This window comes from Scatophagus argus, chromosome 20 (assembly GCF_020382885.2).
Source record: "Scatophagus argus isolate fScaArg1 chromosome 20, fScaArg1.pri, whole genome shotgun sequence".
In the NCBI taxonomy this organism is placed as follows: domain Eukaryota; kingdom Metazoa; phylum Chordata; class Actinopteri; family Scatophagidae; genus Scatophagus; species Scatophagus argus.
The window spans coordinates 16,872,572-16,889,348 of record NC_058512.1 but is presented as its reverse complement, the minus strand read 5'-3'; the positions used below and the strand labels follow the sequence as shown (position 1 = coordinate 16,889,348).

Sequence of the window (16,777 nt, the reverse complement as noted above, 5' to 3'; positions counted from 1 at the left end):
ATTTTGTCTTTTTGTGTCTAATTGATTGGCATGTAATTAATTTTAATGGTTCGTTTTGGCTGAACTCTGATGATTCATGACCCTGACACACAAGCACACTCACACAGGTAACACTCAGCTGAATTCTGTTCTTTTAGTTTGTAAAGCACTCCTCTTAACCCTCGAGAATAATTTTTCACAAGCAGGGCTCTGCTGTCAAGTTAGCAATAATAAATATTCAACATTTGATTGGATTTTCAAAATAAAGCTTGCTAACAAACATTACGGGCTTTTTAAAAAAGTTGTAGTTTGGTTAGTTTAAAGTAAATAAATTACTTGGCAAGGTTCAGTTAACTTAACTTAAAAAATTGTACATATGACACGTGTATCTTTTTTTACATGTACTTGTGTACATGTACCATGTACAAAGCAACTGACTTTTGGTTACATGCTGCAACCTTGAGTCCTGTGTTGACTGACCTTCTTTATGTATGCGTGGCTCATTCATGTATTTTCACAGCTTTTGGAGCTTTGTGATAAATCAGCCTCTGAATACCAAGACAATACACTGCGGCGTGTGCTGACATACAGAATATAAGCTGAGGCAGTGGTTACAAATTCCTTTCACTTTTTCTGTTATTTTAAAGTATTAACACACTTCACAGCATTTTATCACTTATACAAGACTAATTTATTAAATAAATACTATAAATTACATGATCCTGTGTTAGTGCATTGTCTGTTTTAGTAGTGCATGCTTTGCAGTATCAGTGTGCTGTGCGTTTGTGTAATGACTTAAGTGACAGTCAGAAACAGAAACACAAGACAAGGAACGATCTCAGACAGACAGATTTCTTTCCATCAGGTTTCTGTCCCAGGATGAAAACAGAGGTAGAAAATTATCCAGCATGTCTTGACACATTCATCCCAGACACGTCTCATGCTGCTTCACTCATCTTTTAATCCAGGAAAGGCAAAGTCATGCAGGTTCAAACACACTGACACATATCAGTGCCTTTTGTAAATCAGCACCAATGAATCTGTGCTTATTACAGCGTTCAAGGCTCAAGGTTTGCAAAATGAAACTAATTACACTGGTTTGTTATTTGACAACAAATGTACATAATGTTATAAGGACAAACAAAGACAAAGAAACAATACAAAGTGAGTCAGTGAGTTCACCTGATGCAAGGCACAGCAGTTTAATGGAGAGGACAAATACACAGCAATGCTTTAACATCTTTAAAAAAGAAAACAATTAAGATCTATGATCTTCAGTTATGAAACAGCACCAGGTCTCTGGGGTCATTCAAGACTGAGCAGGATGCTCCTGTCTTTCATACCTCAGTGTGTCGGAAGAAGAATAAAACTTTGATTTGACTGGTTGTGTAATTGTACGTTTGTGACTCTGAGGCCCCAGAAGTCATCAAGCTGTCAGTTCAACATGTCTGTGCGATCAGAGTGATGACACGCTGTGTTACTATAATCACACACACAGCATGTGCGTGTTGATCCGGCGACTAACAGTGTTGACAGATAAACTGAGTATGTCTACTTTGTGCTTGTGTGTGTTCAAAAATCAGTGTGTCGAATGGCTATTTATGTTTTAATTAAATTTCTGTAGCTGTTTTGTGTTTAAATGTGTTTGTATGTTCTTCTATATGAAACGTAAGGCGTGCTTTATTAACACCATCCCATGAGATCATAGTGTGCACCTGCATTTTAAGAAGCATTTGTCCAATTTTAATCTGCCACTGAGTTGAAGAAAATGCGAGATTTCATTCCGCAGCTGTTTGTGCTCCCTCACAGCATCGTATCAGCAACACAACAAGCTGAGGTTATTCAAAACGGATGTAAATATAATATTTCTTATTCCTCAACAAGTGCACCACAGAGATTTATTTATTCATTTTTTATTTAAAACATAAATCTGGATTTCATAAAAGCCACATTATTTGGGACCAACTGTGGCAAGGAAACAAGCTGATAACCAGGACAATATATCACAGTAATATAGTAAAGTAACATATTCCTTTTGAACGAAAGTAACTAGTAATATGTGATATAACTTACCCAACATTGGTGTAGACTACAGTGTTTTACTAGTGTTTTCTACAGTATTTCCAGTAATTGAGTTGAGCATTAGGTGAATCATCAGTATAACATGTGTGATGTCAGGGTGATGGGCTAACAGCAATCATCTTTCACGTCCCTCATTTTGCAAAATATGTGAAGCATAGCTGCAAAAAGCAGACCCAAATGGTTAAAGTTCTAGGTGACAGAGAAGTCTTGTTCAAAAGCATCAATTATCAATGTTTGGACTCGGGATTGGAGAGTCAAATCTTTCAAAACTTATGCAGACCTCAGTTATGTGTAAATATTAGGAGAAAGTGGATATCTTAAAGAAAAATAAAAAAAGGATTATTTATATGTGAAGATGTGTATCTGTCTGTTTCTAGATCATAAACCTAAAAAGGTATGTGTTTACATGTGTCTAGTTTTGTGTGTAAGTGCAATTAGATGTACAACTGGATGTGAGTGTGTGTGTGTACAGTGGATATGCATCCAGCCAGTATGTCAGTGTGTCAGACATCAACACGTACAGTGTCAGACACTTAACGAGCTAATCAAGTTTAATCATCCTGTAGTCTCAACTGTGCTGCGAGTACAAAGTCTAAATTATGTGAGAATTCAGAGAATGTGCCTCTGTCTGGTTATAACCCACCTTACCCCCTTCTCATTTTTTTTCCATAGAAAATCTACCTCTTCACACTTACTTTAAATAAAATTCAGTAGGAGTGCTCAGTTTATGACAAATTTTGAAGCCATGTGCGTTTGTCTTGCAGAAAAAGAACAGAGACTCATAATTAAAAAGAAAACAAAAATAATCGAAAAGAACTTTTTTATTTAATGTGATGAAGCGTTTATTGGCTAGGCTGACAAAAGGGGTGTATTTGGTCAGCAACAATGTTTAGGTAGGTGGTATGTGTCAAGGGTTTCCCAGCAGAACACCAGGACGCACTCTGCCTTCTTCCCATACTGCATCCTGGTGCCTTGTCTTCCCCAGATAAGTGACACACACTCACCTGGGCATCCACGTGATGAAAAATAAAACATAATTCATTAAACATCCTCCTTCCATTGCTCCATAGTTCAGTTCTGATGTTCACAGTGGGCACCCTGACTGGTCTGCAGGTATACCGCTTTCTATACCGCTTATCTGTCAGGGTCACGGGAGGGCCGTTGCCTGTTACACCTGACTACGGGCGAGAGACGGGGTACACCCTGGACTGGTCACCAGTCAATCGCAGGGCTGACACACAAAGACAGAAAGGCAATGTAGAGTAGCCAATTAACCTAACGAGCATCTTTTTGGGATTGTGGGAGGAACATGGGGGAAGGAGAACATGTAAACTCCCCACAGCTGGGATTCAAACCTGAAACACTCTTCTGACACCTTTCTGTTGGAACCAGTATAAACTTTTTCAGCAGTTTGAGCTACAGTGGCTCTTCTGTTGGATCAGACAACAGCTTTTGCTCCCCATGTGCATCAGTGAGCCTTGGCTGGCTATGGCCTTGTTGCCAGTTCACCAGTTTTCCTTCCTTGGCCTACTTTTGGTAAGTCCTGACCACTGCAGACAGGGAACATCCCACAAGAGCTGCAGTTTTGGACAAAGTTGCTCAAATCTTTGTTCTCGCCCATTTTTTCTGCTTCCAACACCTCAGCTTCAGTGATAAAATGTTCACTTGCTGCCTAATATATTCCACCCACTGTCAGGTGCCGTTGTAACGACACAATCAATGTTCAAGTTCAAGATAAATACTTCACCACACAATAACAATGAAATCGGACGTGTGCAGTGTCTGATTGACACACTGTGATATTGATATTCTTGTTTTGGCATAAGTGTGTACCCTTTGGTATCTGTGATGCATGAAGCAGTAACATGTGGTCCATTCCTTCTTGGATCTTGTTGCTTTATAAACTGCATTGGATTAAGCTGTTGCTTGAATTGTTGGATACTGATGGAGATGTTTTTGCATTGGAGGTATATTAAATTTGAAGGTGATCTTTGGTGCCCTGAAAATGTGCCAGGGCTCAGATGTCACTCTGGTATGTTCAGGATACAAGAGAGGACATGTTTTGTACTATTCTATTTTTTTTTGACTGAATTACTTCCACACTGATATGTGTGTGGATCACTGACTGTAAAATAAACATGGATGAGAGCTTGACAAAAATGAAGTCAAGACATCTTGCTGGCCCTCTAGTGGCTGGCTCCAGTACAATTCATAAATTCCTCCCCCTCCATGTTAGCAGATGGGATATTGGCCAAACTGAAAACTCATGTGACATTCAAGTGTCACATGGGAGTTTTGCCAAGTATGGTTTCTGGCATTTTAAGTATACATGAATATATCATATATATTCAAGTGTTAATTTTTTTGACAGTATAAAACGTCATGCTCCACCACCCGATCACTACTGTCCAGTGTCTTGCTCCAAATGACATCACTCCACATGATAAAGTGGAGATGCATCCATCTTTATGAGGGGCACCTGGAAGTTCCTTGACATCCTCTTGAATTCATACTCTTCGTACATATTTGTTTTCAGTCTGCCTATAATTTTGTTATCCTGATTGCCCATATGGTGATTTACTGGTCTATTCTGTACACATGACATCTATTGCATGTCTTTCCATCCAGGGTGAGGCATCTGATCCTCAACCTGAGGTGTTGTTTCCATCTTCTTCCATGTCAAAGGTTTTGTTTGACTTGAAAAGGAAAGGATGTGGGTGAAATGATGGTGGGTAATAAATAAATATTGAATGGAGTAATCACAAACTGTAAACAGTTCATGAGATGGTATAGTTTGTCTTTTGACAGTGTAATGTTTAGCTAAATGTGGTGATGAAATACATAAGGATAAATACTTTCAAACAAAATACATCACGTCTCAATCTCAACAAAGTGTAAAATAATCATCTCTAAATCATTTGACTGAACTTATACACAAATAATACATTTTGATACATACATATACACACATGCAGGCTTTGCACACACAGACACACAACAATTTACAAAATGTTACTCAGTTTCTTGGAAACGTAAGTTAACTGTAAGCATACACACAGACAAAAAAAGAACTCCCCTCCACCCCCCCAAAAAACCAAAAGACAAATCAGTCTGGTTTTTCAGACAAATTCTCAATTATCCAGAGAGACCTCAGTCAGACGAGTTTCTTCTGTCTGTGAGGAAGCTGAATCACTGTCATCCCACCCGCCACTATATGCTGCTGTTTTTTCCCAGGGCCTGTCACTACATGTCCTTAAATTAACTTCATAACACATGGAGTGTGTGTGTGTGTGTGTGTGTGTGTGTGTGTGTGTGTGTGTGTGTGTGTGTGTGTGTGTGAAAGACAGACAAAAAAGTATATTCACAGGCTTCTGTCTGGACTGTAAATGTCTGCATGTCTTTATCCATGTATTTGTCTTTGCATTGTGTGTGTGTGTGTGTGTGTGTGTGTGTGTGTGTGTGTGTGAGTGAGTGAGTGAGTGTGCATATGCCCCCACACCACCACAGCACCAACCACAGGAAGAGTGGGAGAGAGAGGAGAGGTGGACCATGGAGTGGTTAACCTCATGACATCACAAGCTCAGAGGTGATTGGCTGCTGCCAGAGGCTGGAGGGTTTATAAGCAAACCAGGAGCTTCGGTTTTAGCAGCAGCATCACCGAGCAGCGAACAACATCCAGGGACTCACAGGAGATAAACTAAAGACAAGCCACGTCTGTCTATCTCTGCTCCACAATCTGCAGCCGCTGAACTCCTGAAGCTTCAAACAAGGTCAGAATGAATGTTATGACAAAGTGAACATGGTATTTAGTGTGTGTAGCGTTTGGTTGGAGTTTTCCTGCTGCTCTGGTGCTGTGATGAGAGGTGGGAGGGCTGCTTAAGATTTGTTTAAGATGGTAGAAACATGCTTTATTTAGCCTAAAGAATATAATTCAACATTTATAAACTTGCAGTGTGAAAAAGTACTTTCATTCATTTTAAATATACTATATGCCCAAAAGTATGTGGACACCCCTGTTTACTTAGACTTCTGTTTGTTTTTGTCTGGGGCTTATAGGCTGGGCCTCTTAGTTTCAATGATGAAAAATCTTATTGCTACAGCATGCACTGATATTTTAAACAATAATGTTTCTGACTTTGTGGCAACAGCTTGGAGGAAAAGGCTCTTTGTCCCTGTGCACAAAGTTAGGTCAGTACAGTTTGCTGTGGGAGAACCTGACTGACCTGCACAGAGCCCTGACTTCAAGCCCATCCAATACTTTTGGGATGAGCACTGGCTGTGAACCAGACCTTATCACCCATCATCAGTGGTGGACCTCACTAGCTTTTATGGATAAATGAGAGCAAAATCATCCTGCAGCCTAAATGTGGTCAAAAGGCTAAAACCAGAAGTGTACAAGCTAACAGAGCAGCTGATTAATGCCCATGACATGTTCAGCTGTAACATGACAGAACCGCTGGAACTGTCCACAAACTATTCTACATATTTCAATTATTATTCAAACACTGAGAGGTTGTCAAATAGCCAGTGGCATAAACAGTTTATGCTCAAAGAGTTATCTAACAAATTCCAGCTTCATTATGACTGATTTGCAAACATAATTCAGAAATTAAAAGTCAGCACTGAGCAAACTTGCATTAAACCCGCAGGAGGTTTGGTTATGCACCATAAAAGCTATGCAGTTTATTGCAGTTAATTACAAGTTCTTTTTTAAGACGATGTGGGTGGACATCTGCCTGTGATTGGTCAGAAGTCATGCCGGGGCGGCCGTGTTTGATTGGTTGATTAGTGTCACAGTGACACCAGGGCAGGAGGGGGAGGCTGTGGGAGCAGGAAACTAACCTTTGGATTACATGTCACATGACCAAGATCGTCCCTGACTAAACATACTGACGACACACGCTCACACATTACCAGCTCAGTGCTTTTTAACTGAAGAGCTGAGGACTATTTTGAAGAGGTTCTTTTTGTAGGTTCCTTTTAGCTTTCTGAAGAAAGACGAAAGTCAAGGAGAGTTTCTTAACAGTGAACTCAAAATGAGAGCTGAGATTTACAGTGTCTATGCTTTTAAGCTTTAGCTTCATAGTCTGCATACAGAGAATTTCTTATATCACCCACAGAAAGAAAATGAATAAGTTTTTAAGTGTAAAATATGGAAACAAAAACCTAACAAAAATGGATTCACAAGAACATACAGCCGTGGATACAAAACCTGCTACTTGCAGATTCTTTAGCCCGTAATCCTAGAATGACTGGACAAAATGTCTCCAGTTATGTCCACTCTTAAGATCTAAAACTCCTACTAATTTTCATAAAGCCAGACATACAGAAATACACACACACACGTACAGTTATGTGGGCGTCATGTTTCTGCACTGTGGCTTTCCAGTTATAACCTGGTGAATTACACAGTATAGGAAGAGTCCATCATTAAAGACAGAAGCAGAGTCTCAGTCTGCTGCTCCCACAGCATTCATGAAAAGAAGATCCTGTTATAGTGAGAGAAGACAGAAAAGAAATGTCTCACATATCTTATTCCTCTTGTCAGAGAGCTCCGCTTTTGTCTAAAAAAACACATCAGTGATCCACACTGGTGCATGGAGTGACATATTTTTAAGCCCATACTGTAGTTTATTTTGACTTAACTGGAAACACACCAATATGCTCCTGTAAATATTCACTATGAAATGTGCACGAAAATAACTGTCCAAAAATGCACTTCCTTCTGTTTGAGTGATGTTTATTGCATACTACAATGCCCAGCTGTTTCATGTCCAGGAAATGAAACTATATTTGTGAGTCGTTTTTAATTAAAGGTTTGCATCTTCAGAAGCAACCAATGGGCTGACAGCCACAGTCAGGGCAGAGAAGTCAGAAAATATTGAACACACTGTTGTTTTGGCCCTATAATCAGATGTGCTGACAATAGGAGAAATATAGAATATAGAACTCAAGCCTTATCCTTAAAGTGTAATTTTCTTTTTCCAAGTCTAGTATTTCGATTTATTTCAGGATATTTCAATATACTGACATGCTTTGGTAGAACAAATTTGAAAACATCAGGTTCATGTGGCTTTCAGGGTGATTTGATTTTTTTTTTTTTTTTCATTTTATGATATTTGTTTATAAATGATAGCTATTATTTTCTGACACCTTTTTCTCAGCCAGAAACATCCTGTCTCATAACAAACCACAAACCAAAACGATGTGATTTTCTCACACTGATGACAGAGAAACAATTTTACTGTATTGAAACAGAGCTGTCAGGGACATAACCACTCCTCTAGGTCTGTAATTAAGAAGTTAATGACCTCCTGTGCCATACCAAGGCCTCAGGAAGTGCCACTGATAGTCAACATTCATGTGACTACCTCCATTTTTAGGAAGGAATCTGGCCGAGGGGATTTACTAAAGAGATTTGCAGCTCATCTACAGTTTGACAGGTCATTGTGATTCCTGTGAAGTTATGGCCTCCGGACAAGTATTTTGGTGTCGTACCAACTGTGTGCATCATGATTGTTCTATTGTTTTATTGTGCTCAAAGATGATGTTTCATTGTGTGTCTTCAACCTGTGTGTTTCTGTTTTTTCTCCACATGCAGACACCAAACTTCAACACAATGAAAGTGGCCATTGTTTTCGTTTTGCTCTTCGCCACAGTTCTCTGCCGGCCGGTGAGTCATTTTCCCTGTCAAGTCAAAAGTACAAAATAACTTTTGCTTAATGAAGAACAATAAAACTTATGTTATGTTCCACTTCTGACATTTTTTTTTGTTTGTTTGCTTTGCAGGCAAAGAAGGTTTCTGACAGCAGTTCAGAGAGCTCTGAGGAAGTGGTGAGTATCTGCAGAGAGAGACAGATAGACAGACAGACAGACAGACAGAGAGAGACAGAGAAAAGGTTGACTTCCACACTGACATTGACGGATGTTGGTCCTGTCCACAGGAGAGACGACCAGCAGCTCCAGCTCTCAGCAAACAGGCTGCAGTGGTTCCTCAGAGCCGTGTAGCACCTGTACAGGTAAAATATTCTTTCACTTCATCCACATCCACACCCACAAATTGTGTTTAGCTTAATGTGTTTTTTTTTCTTTTTTCTTATTATCCACTTTTTCACTATTTTCTTTAACAATACGTTCACTCAATGTTGACTCAACTACTCAAAACAGGCAGCCACCCCAGGGCCCTAGACACCCAGGGGCCCCCAAAATTAGTTCATGCCACTGAAAATAAATTTGAGAAATCTGCTTGGATATTAAATTTGAATTATTCACAAGTACAACACTGAAATGAAAATGGGTTTTAAGGGGTGTGCCACCAATTGTACATATGAAGTTCATTTTACTCTTTATTAAGAGAAGAACATAAAAAATAACCAGTTTACTGTGGCCAGTGGCTTCAAATCCAGCAACCTGTTTCAAACACACTAACAACCAACAACAACGAGAACAGGTATGATGTGATCACCTTAACTGGTTAGAGTTCTTGGGAGCTTAAACGTCTTAGAGGGAGAACATCTGGAGATGCTATAAATGCAAAGAGCCTCCACTAATTAGTTTTTGTTGACTGAGACATGAATGAAGATGTGTTTTAAAAAGAAACATTGAAACGTAAAATGAGAATTTCTTAAATCAATAAATTGCTTTTGACTTTGCAGAATGTTGTAGCAGCTGCTGCTGCCGGCTCGGATGAGAGCACGGAGAGTTCAGATGAAGACAAGGTGAGAGATCAGTCACATCGATAATTTTAACAAAACAGTCACAGTTTATCTGGACATAACTTGTTAAATCGTCTGGTTCTTCCGACGTGTTGGGTTGCAGACTGCAGTTCTGATGAAGTTGTTGACGCCAGTGTTTTAATGGCTTTTGCAGCAGGATGCAGTAGAGGTTCCAGCTGAAGTTAAATCTGACGGCACGGACACAGCTTCATCCTCTGATACAGCCTCTGTCAACAGCAAGGACAGTGAAGACAGTGATGATGATGATGACGATGAAGCAGAGGAGAGCGTGAGTAAAAACACCTCAAAAGCTTATATGGCCACAGCGCGCAGGTGATGTGTTTTGTACGGATGTCAGCTGTAGAATAAACCTCAGTGACTAAATCCCGAAAATGAAAAACCATCAACATCATAAAAATGCTAAACCATCTATCAGAGCTCTGACAGCTCACCTCCCACTTCTGTGTCTCCAGGAAACCGAGGAGGATGAGGATGAATCTAGCGACAGCTCAGAGTCAGGCGAGACGTCCACCCTCGCTCCCACAACCATCGCCCCTGTGATCGTTACAGACGCACCAGTGTCTGAAAGCACCGACGAGCCCATTGCGCCTACCATCGTGACCGACACTGATACGGGCCGTGGTGACAGCATGGGAGGATACCCCAGTGAATATAAGTCCATTGTCTATGTGGAGGACAAATCCTACCACAAGGCTCCTGCTCCCTACAAGTCCTATGAGTTTGTTGGCACAGGAAAGAAGATGGCCTACGACATGACAGACGGCAATGAGGTGGAGAAGTCACTGCAGGTGTATAAGGTACAGGTCAGTTTGTCATTACGGCTGATGTGCTGCTGCATGCAACTGCCACTGTCGACCTGTCCAGTGATCACAAAAATGATACTTTATATCTTGTACAACTCTGCCAAAGTGTCAACACATGTGGGTGGTGTTTACAAAATGGTGAACAGGAGCTGGTGCTCAAAAATGTAATTGAACTCAACAAAACCCTCCAGCATGAATAAGTTCTCCTGTTCTGCTTTGTCTAATTCTTGATTCAAATCTGGTATTTTATGATAGCATGAAATCAGCTACCATGCGATACTTCAGCTGTCACTCGCACTCACTCAGTTCTTCGCTTAAACTGACACTAACTAATTTCAGGACTTCTACTTCATCTCCTTTCAATGCCTGGGCTTCAGTTGTCTCTTTACTACAGTTACTAAAGTTCTAGCTTAACATCCATTCTAAATTTTTCAGCTTCTGCTTCTTTCAGGGCTTCATTTTGTTTGCTTCAGCACTCATCAACATAAAAATAAAAGATATTCAAACAAAATGTTTCAGCTGCAGTTTTTCATTTTTCTTCTCTGACCTTTTCTCACTCACTGCATTTTACAAAAACCTGGCAAGATGTAAGAAAAGTGTAGACAGACAGACAATAAGAAAGACTAACTAACTAAAGATAACCCTCCTATCCTTCCTCTGCCTCACCTCCAGGCTTATCAGGTGCACTCAGATCTCCTGGAGGAGGACACCAGCACCCCTGAGGTGGAGAGCCAGGGCCTGGACGGCTCTTCAAGCACCTCTCAGGATCAAGACGTCAGCAACCGCCAGGCCTCCATCCCAGAGGAGGAGGAGAGCACCACCACCAGCGAAAGTGAGAGCTCCAGCACTCCAGAGGAAGAAGAGGAGGAGGAGAGCGCCAGCAGTGCCAGCGAAAGCACCAGCACCAGCCAGGAGTCAGAGGACGAGGATAGTCAGAGCAGCGAGGAGACCACAGCCACGCCCGGTGCTGCTGACAGCGAATCAGATGAGAGTGACTCAGATGAGGAAGCGGCAGGTAATGACACCACCACTGACATGCCGGTGGTCATCACTGCCAAATAAGCCCTGACCACTAAATGGAGTGGATGGTGGTGTCACTTACATTCACATTAAGAGCGCACGCTGCATCCAGGTGCAATAAAGTCCCATCAAGAGCCACTTTCTACTGCAGGGTCAAACAGGGACAGCCAAACCTTAATTATTAATGACTTAAATATGCTCAGCCAGTATTTCTCTGATTATTTGTGCATCTGTTTGGAAGCAGAAATGTTGGGCTATAACTCCTGTATTCTATTGCCCTGATAAATCCCGTGTTTGACCCTGCAGGGGAAAAGTAGTCAATGTAACTTTGTAGGATGTTGAAACTGACGACTGCTACCTGCAACAGGAGGTTGCCTGACCTCATGACCTTTGCCCCCTTCCCTCTGTTACAGCGGGGTAAAAGGTCAAAACTGAAAAAGAACAAAGAAACAAACACAGTTGAGTCCTGATATCTACGCCAGCACAACACTACATTTAATCGTTAATTAATAACTGCAACATGCAATCCTTCGTTGTATCTGTGCTTATGAAATAAGAGAGAAAAAAGTGCACGGTTTATTTAAATACTCGCAATCATTTCAAGCATAATACCTGGCATTACACCATACATTTGCTGCCTGTGTGGCTTAGCTTTGTTGCTCGCTAGTATCAGATCTGCTGGTGTAGATAAAAGGATGTAAACAAAGATAAACTCAGCATCCAGCACAGGGTTCAATCAGGTATAGATACAGTACACACACATACAAACATACATACACCACAGTCTTTATTCATTTGCACAGTTCCTGCCTACACTACATGTTGTTTGTCCCATGTTGTTTACTGTAATGTATCATATTGTACCATTTCTAAAGTATTAATAAAGTTCTTTTTCATAAAATCACATGTTGCTTGGTTACATTTATTTTAGATGTAACAGGAAGCCTAGTGAGATGAAAGGCTGGTATAGATCGATCGCTGGTATAGAAACTAAAGCAAAAAAGACTTCATGAACAATGACAAAAATGCTCAAAAACAACTGAAGTGGACTGCGAGCGACTGAAATTTGTGTTAGGACATGACCAAGCCTTTATTCTGAAGCAAGAACTGTGAGAAATGAAGGTCTGGGATCGAGTGTCCTCTGTTGGCAGCAATGAAAGAGAGTTTTCTGCAGACCACACTGTGCTAAAAGACTAGTGTGAGAGATAAGAATGAGACATAAGTTTAAAGTATTTACATGTGAGAATTTTAAGGACTTTGATTCTTCTATTTCATCATTGGTCTGTAAATGTAGACAGACAAGTGAAACAGAAAGAAGATCAATGGTTTGGGCTGACCTCTTGGTCGTTCAAAATTTTGCAGCCCCTCTCAGACTTTTAAAAATGGTCTCTTAACAGCTTTTTAGCTCTTGAATGATGGATGGGTTTATCCTTCCTGCCTTCTTCACCTCGGCATCATGCCAGTCCTTCAGGGAGTGTTGCTGATGGCTCATCCAGCACTGTGCTTTTACGTAGATGATTAACATAATGGGATGACAGACTAATAGTGATATATTATATTTATCCATTAGTCATAGCGGGAGCTGTGTAATTCAGTATGATCTGAGACATAAAGAGAAGATCAATAAATCAAGTCTTTTGAAGCTGTCACTTGGTAGGAGCAGAGTAGAGTGTTCAAAGATCAATCCAGCATGAAAAAGAAAAGAAAAACAACATGTATGATTTTAAGGAACCTACCACAGATGAGTAGCTTTACCCCTCATGGGTAGAAAGTCTCTAATTTAAAGCACTTTGGTTACAGAAACTGAACTGTTGTCACTGACTTCATGTCATTGAAGGTCTGTAAACACAGAGAGACCCTGTAATTTACTTATTAGTCTGATTTAAATTAGCCAATTTTCTGTTTGAATGAAGTGAATCCATCCAGAAGGCATGCAAACTTCCAGCATGTATGTGTGCTGTATTTTCTCTTGCTCATATTGCATGCCAGAATTAAAATATAAACTTATGATTACATCTTTATACTCATATGTTCTTGTGAAACATGTCATTCCAAAAGCTCGGGCATTCATCTGCTGCTATTACAACCTCCACTCTTCTGGTTTCTGTTCACTAGATGTTGGAACCTGGCTGTGGAGATTTGTTCCCATTCAGCCACAAGAGCATTAGGGAGCTCCAGCCCCGATGTTGGCTGATCAGGTCTGATTTAGAGCTGGTGTTCCAGTTCATCAAAGATGTTGGATGAGGGGGGGGGGATCAGAGCTCAGTGTAATCTATTATTTCATGGATTTGGCTGTTATAAATGACTTTGTCCACTAGATGGGAGTCATTGAAAGTGTTTCTTCTTAAAACTTTTCAGATCTTCAGCAAATAGCTTTCAGGCCTATAAAGTCACATGTTTGACATACAGATAGTATTACAGTACATATGACTTCATCTTACTTTACATCATTTGATCGAGTATGACAAAAAAAGGAATATAATATTAACTAATGTTAACTCTGTTTTCACTAAATCACCTGAAATAAAGAATTGTGTTTTCATGACCACAGAATGAAACCTTTATATCCACTGAAGCAGAGGGTCCTCTTTCACAGTGTCCTCCATGTTGCTTCACCGTGTTTCTACAGTAGCCCAGAATGAACAAACCAAACACTGGCTCTATAGAGGGTTGCTGTTGTTATGTTCAAGTGGCAGTTTTAACAAGAATAACAAGAAAATTAAAAAGGAATAAGTGGTTGTTGGTGCTGGCTTACCATGTTGTTGAGAAATTTGAGGAAGCCAAAAATAAACAAAGTTGCAAATATATATATATATATATCATTCTTGAAAAATATCTAAATGCTATCAGATTGTAATTTTACATTTATGCACTTAAATCACAATTTATCTTTGTTATTGGGAACTTAAAGACGTAGAGACATGAGTGCTATCAGCCCACAGCTGCTGAAAAGTATTGCCAAATGATATGTGATGTTAAATCATAAGCTTTGAAGCCTGTGCAGCTGACAGCTAACATAACCAAACTTTACAGTTTACAGTCCAGGTGGAAAAATTTAAATAACGCTTATTGTTAATTATTAGATCAAAATCCTATGTGCCCATCAATAAAGTGACAAATATTGTTTACTTGCGCCATTTGTAAAAGGTGCAATGCAGGTGGAAAAGTAGTTGTTTTTTCATTATTTTCTCTACTGTGCACACTGAAACAAAACATTTGGCTTACTTTGAGCAAGTGAACAAAAGGGAGGGGACCTATGGACTACGTTCACAACGTCACAGACGCTACATGATCGTGCCTGTAACAGACTTGATAGCTAATATTTATTTGTTGGATGTAACAGAATGTACTACAGGGTTATGTGACTGTGTCATGTTGCACTTATTTACTTGACGTTGCTGCTGTTTCTCCAGCATGAGAGACATCCCGCAACTTAACTCCCATGAAGGGAAGACCTCTTCAAGTCACACCTTCAGTGTCTGGCATTGATGGACAGGCAAGTCAACCCATTGATATTATTTTGCTGTCTTAATGTGTTCAGTTCCAAACAAAAAGTTTCTAATTAAAAGGTTTTCTAAGTTTGTGTTAAGTGTTGTATCTCCATACATCTGATGCATAGAAGATACTCTGGTTTTCCTTGAAAAGATCGGCATCTGAATGTTATTTCAGAGGCCACAGAAATTCACGGCCTTAAACAAAGGTAAAAGTTCTGTAAAAGAGCAGTCTTCTTTGCACTACATGTTTTGTATGATGAATACACCAATCAGTCAGGTGACGTGAATAACAGTAATCATATATTTACAATGCAGTGTCCTGTATTGAAACCTTGGGTTCCGCTAATCATGTGGATGTTCTTTGACACAAACCACCAAGTGTTGTCAGGGTGCTGCAAGACATGTTTCTAGTGTCCTCTGTTCTCACCTCTATTTCACATTGTCCCTGTTTGTCTTTTCCATCTGTCTCTGTGTGTTTGTATGTGCGTCTAGAGCTTGCCATGGCTACCTAATTTTCGTAGCGCCAACTCACCTGCATAGCTGTTACTGATCTCCTAATCAACTCCACCTCCAGTCTGCAGTAAAAGGACTGCTTCACACTCTCAAGTGATCATAAAGTTATCTTCAGTTGTTTACACTTCAGGCCTGCAACTTGTGTAATACTTTGCTTCAGTAAATTACCTCTAAGTAACCTAAACTTCCTTGTACTCTAGGTCTAATCCCACAGGTCTCCGAGTGCCACATCCAGCTCTCCTTGGGTTTCCATGGATCATCTGTCTCTCTGGATCTCCACCTCTGCCGGCATAGCATCCCTCACAGCCTGCCTTCTCTCCCTCACCTGCCACACCAACGACCGTGGTAGCACTCAAACAATTTACTGAACCTCTTCTGTACAATAAAGACTGTTATTCATTTTACCAATTGCCTCAGTGTTGTGTGAGTTGTCCATAGTGGGCCCACAAATCTCTAGTCTTTTGCATAAAAGCTCTTTCATGTTTTTCTTTTTTCTTTAACATTTCATAAATTATTATCAATATTTGAATGATAATATAAAGTCAATACATGGGCTGAGAGTAACAGGAACTAACAGGTTTCAACACACATGCAGGTATGAGCATAAGAGCAGTCACAAAAATAACTTTTTTACATGGTTTTCAAAGGTAAACCATTTACTGCAATACTGCTGAGCAGTTAGATAATTAGCCTGATCAGCAACTGTCAGTAACACACAAACCAAAACAACATCAACCTCAGACAGCCTTATCAGTTACTTTGTGTTTTTGTGATTACTGTTGATGCATACAACCTTCAGTCACTTCTTGGGCCCCTTTAGACAGCTTACACTGTCTCCTGTTCTTTTCCTGAAACTGTCTAAAATGCCTAAATGCCTAAAATAAAATAACTTTTATATTTTGATAATGTTAGGTTGTCCGCCTCTCGCCCGTAGTCAGCTGGGATAGGCTCCAGCTCCAGATAGACAGATAAGCGGTATAGAAAATGGATGGATGGATGTTAGGTTGTATTAGCAGGCAAAGCTGCTTGCTAATGTTAGCAATACAGCACAATTACAACTTTGTAAACATCATCATAAGCCAAGAAAGTTTAAAAACCCTTTAAACCTTAGTCTTAACTCAGTCTACTTTTACAAACATGACAAGTTCAG

At 40.1% G+C, this 16,777-nt stretch overlaps 1 protein-coding gene across 2 annotated transcripts; it reads left to right on the top strand.

The window, feature by feature from the left end:
• The first annotated feature begins 5,656 nt into the window (after positions 1–5,656).
• On the top strand, positions 5,657–12,524 carry spp1 (secreted phosphoprotein 1). Of its 2 annotated transcripts, none has more exons than XM_046376050.1 (8): positions 5,657–5,831; positions 8,663–8,734; positions 8,851–8,895; positions 9,006–9,080; positions 9,717–9,779; positions 9,931–10,065; positions 10,250–10,600; positions 11,273–12,524. In XM_046376050.1, exons 2-8 carry the CDS (start codon positions 8,681–8,683, stop codon positions 11,660–11,662), a joined length of 1,113 nt encoding a protein of 370 aa, XP_046232006.1. In that variant the 5' UTR covers positions 5,657–5,831; positions 8,663–8,680; the 3' UTR covers positions 11,663–12,524. The 2 variants fall into 2 exon arrangements, with proteins under 2 accessions (XP_046232006.1, XP_046232007.1); XM_046376051.1 differs by having other exon boundaries at positions 5,664–5,831; positions 10,250–10,594.
• Positions 12,525–16,777: the final 4,253 nt, after the last annotated feature.

Excerpts from the sequence above, each read along its gene's own strand:
- spp1 (XM_046376050.1), top strand. The coding sequence starts at position 8,681 with ATGAAAGTGGCCATTGTTTTCGTTTTGCTCTTCGCCACAGTTCTCTGC. Across the intron at positions 8,735-8,850 it reads CCACAGTTCTCTGCCGGCCG|GCAAAGAAGGTTTCTGACAG; the intron begins GTGAGTCATTTT and ends TTTGCTTTGCAG. Across the intron at positions 10,601-11,272 it reads TGCAGGTGTATAAGGTACAG|GCTTATCAGGTGCACTCAGA; the intron begins GTCAGTTTGTCA and ends CCTCACCTCCAG.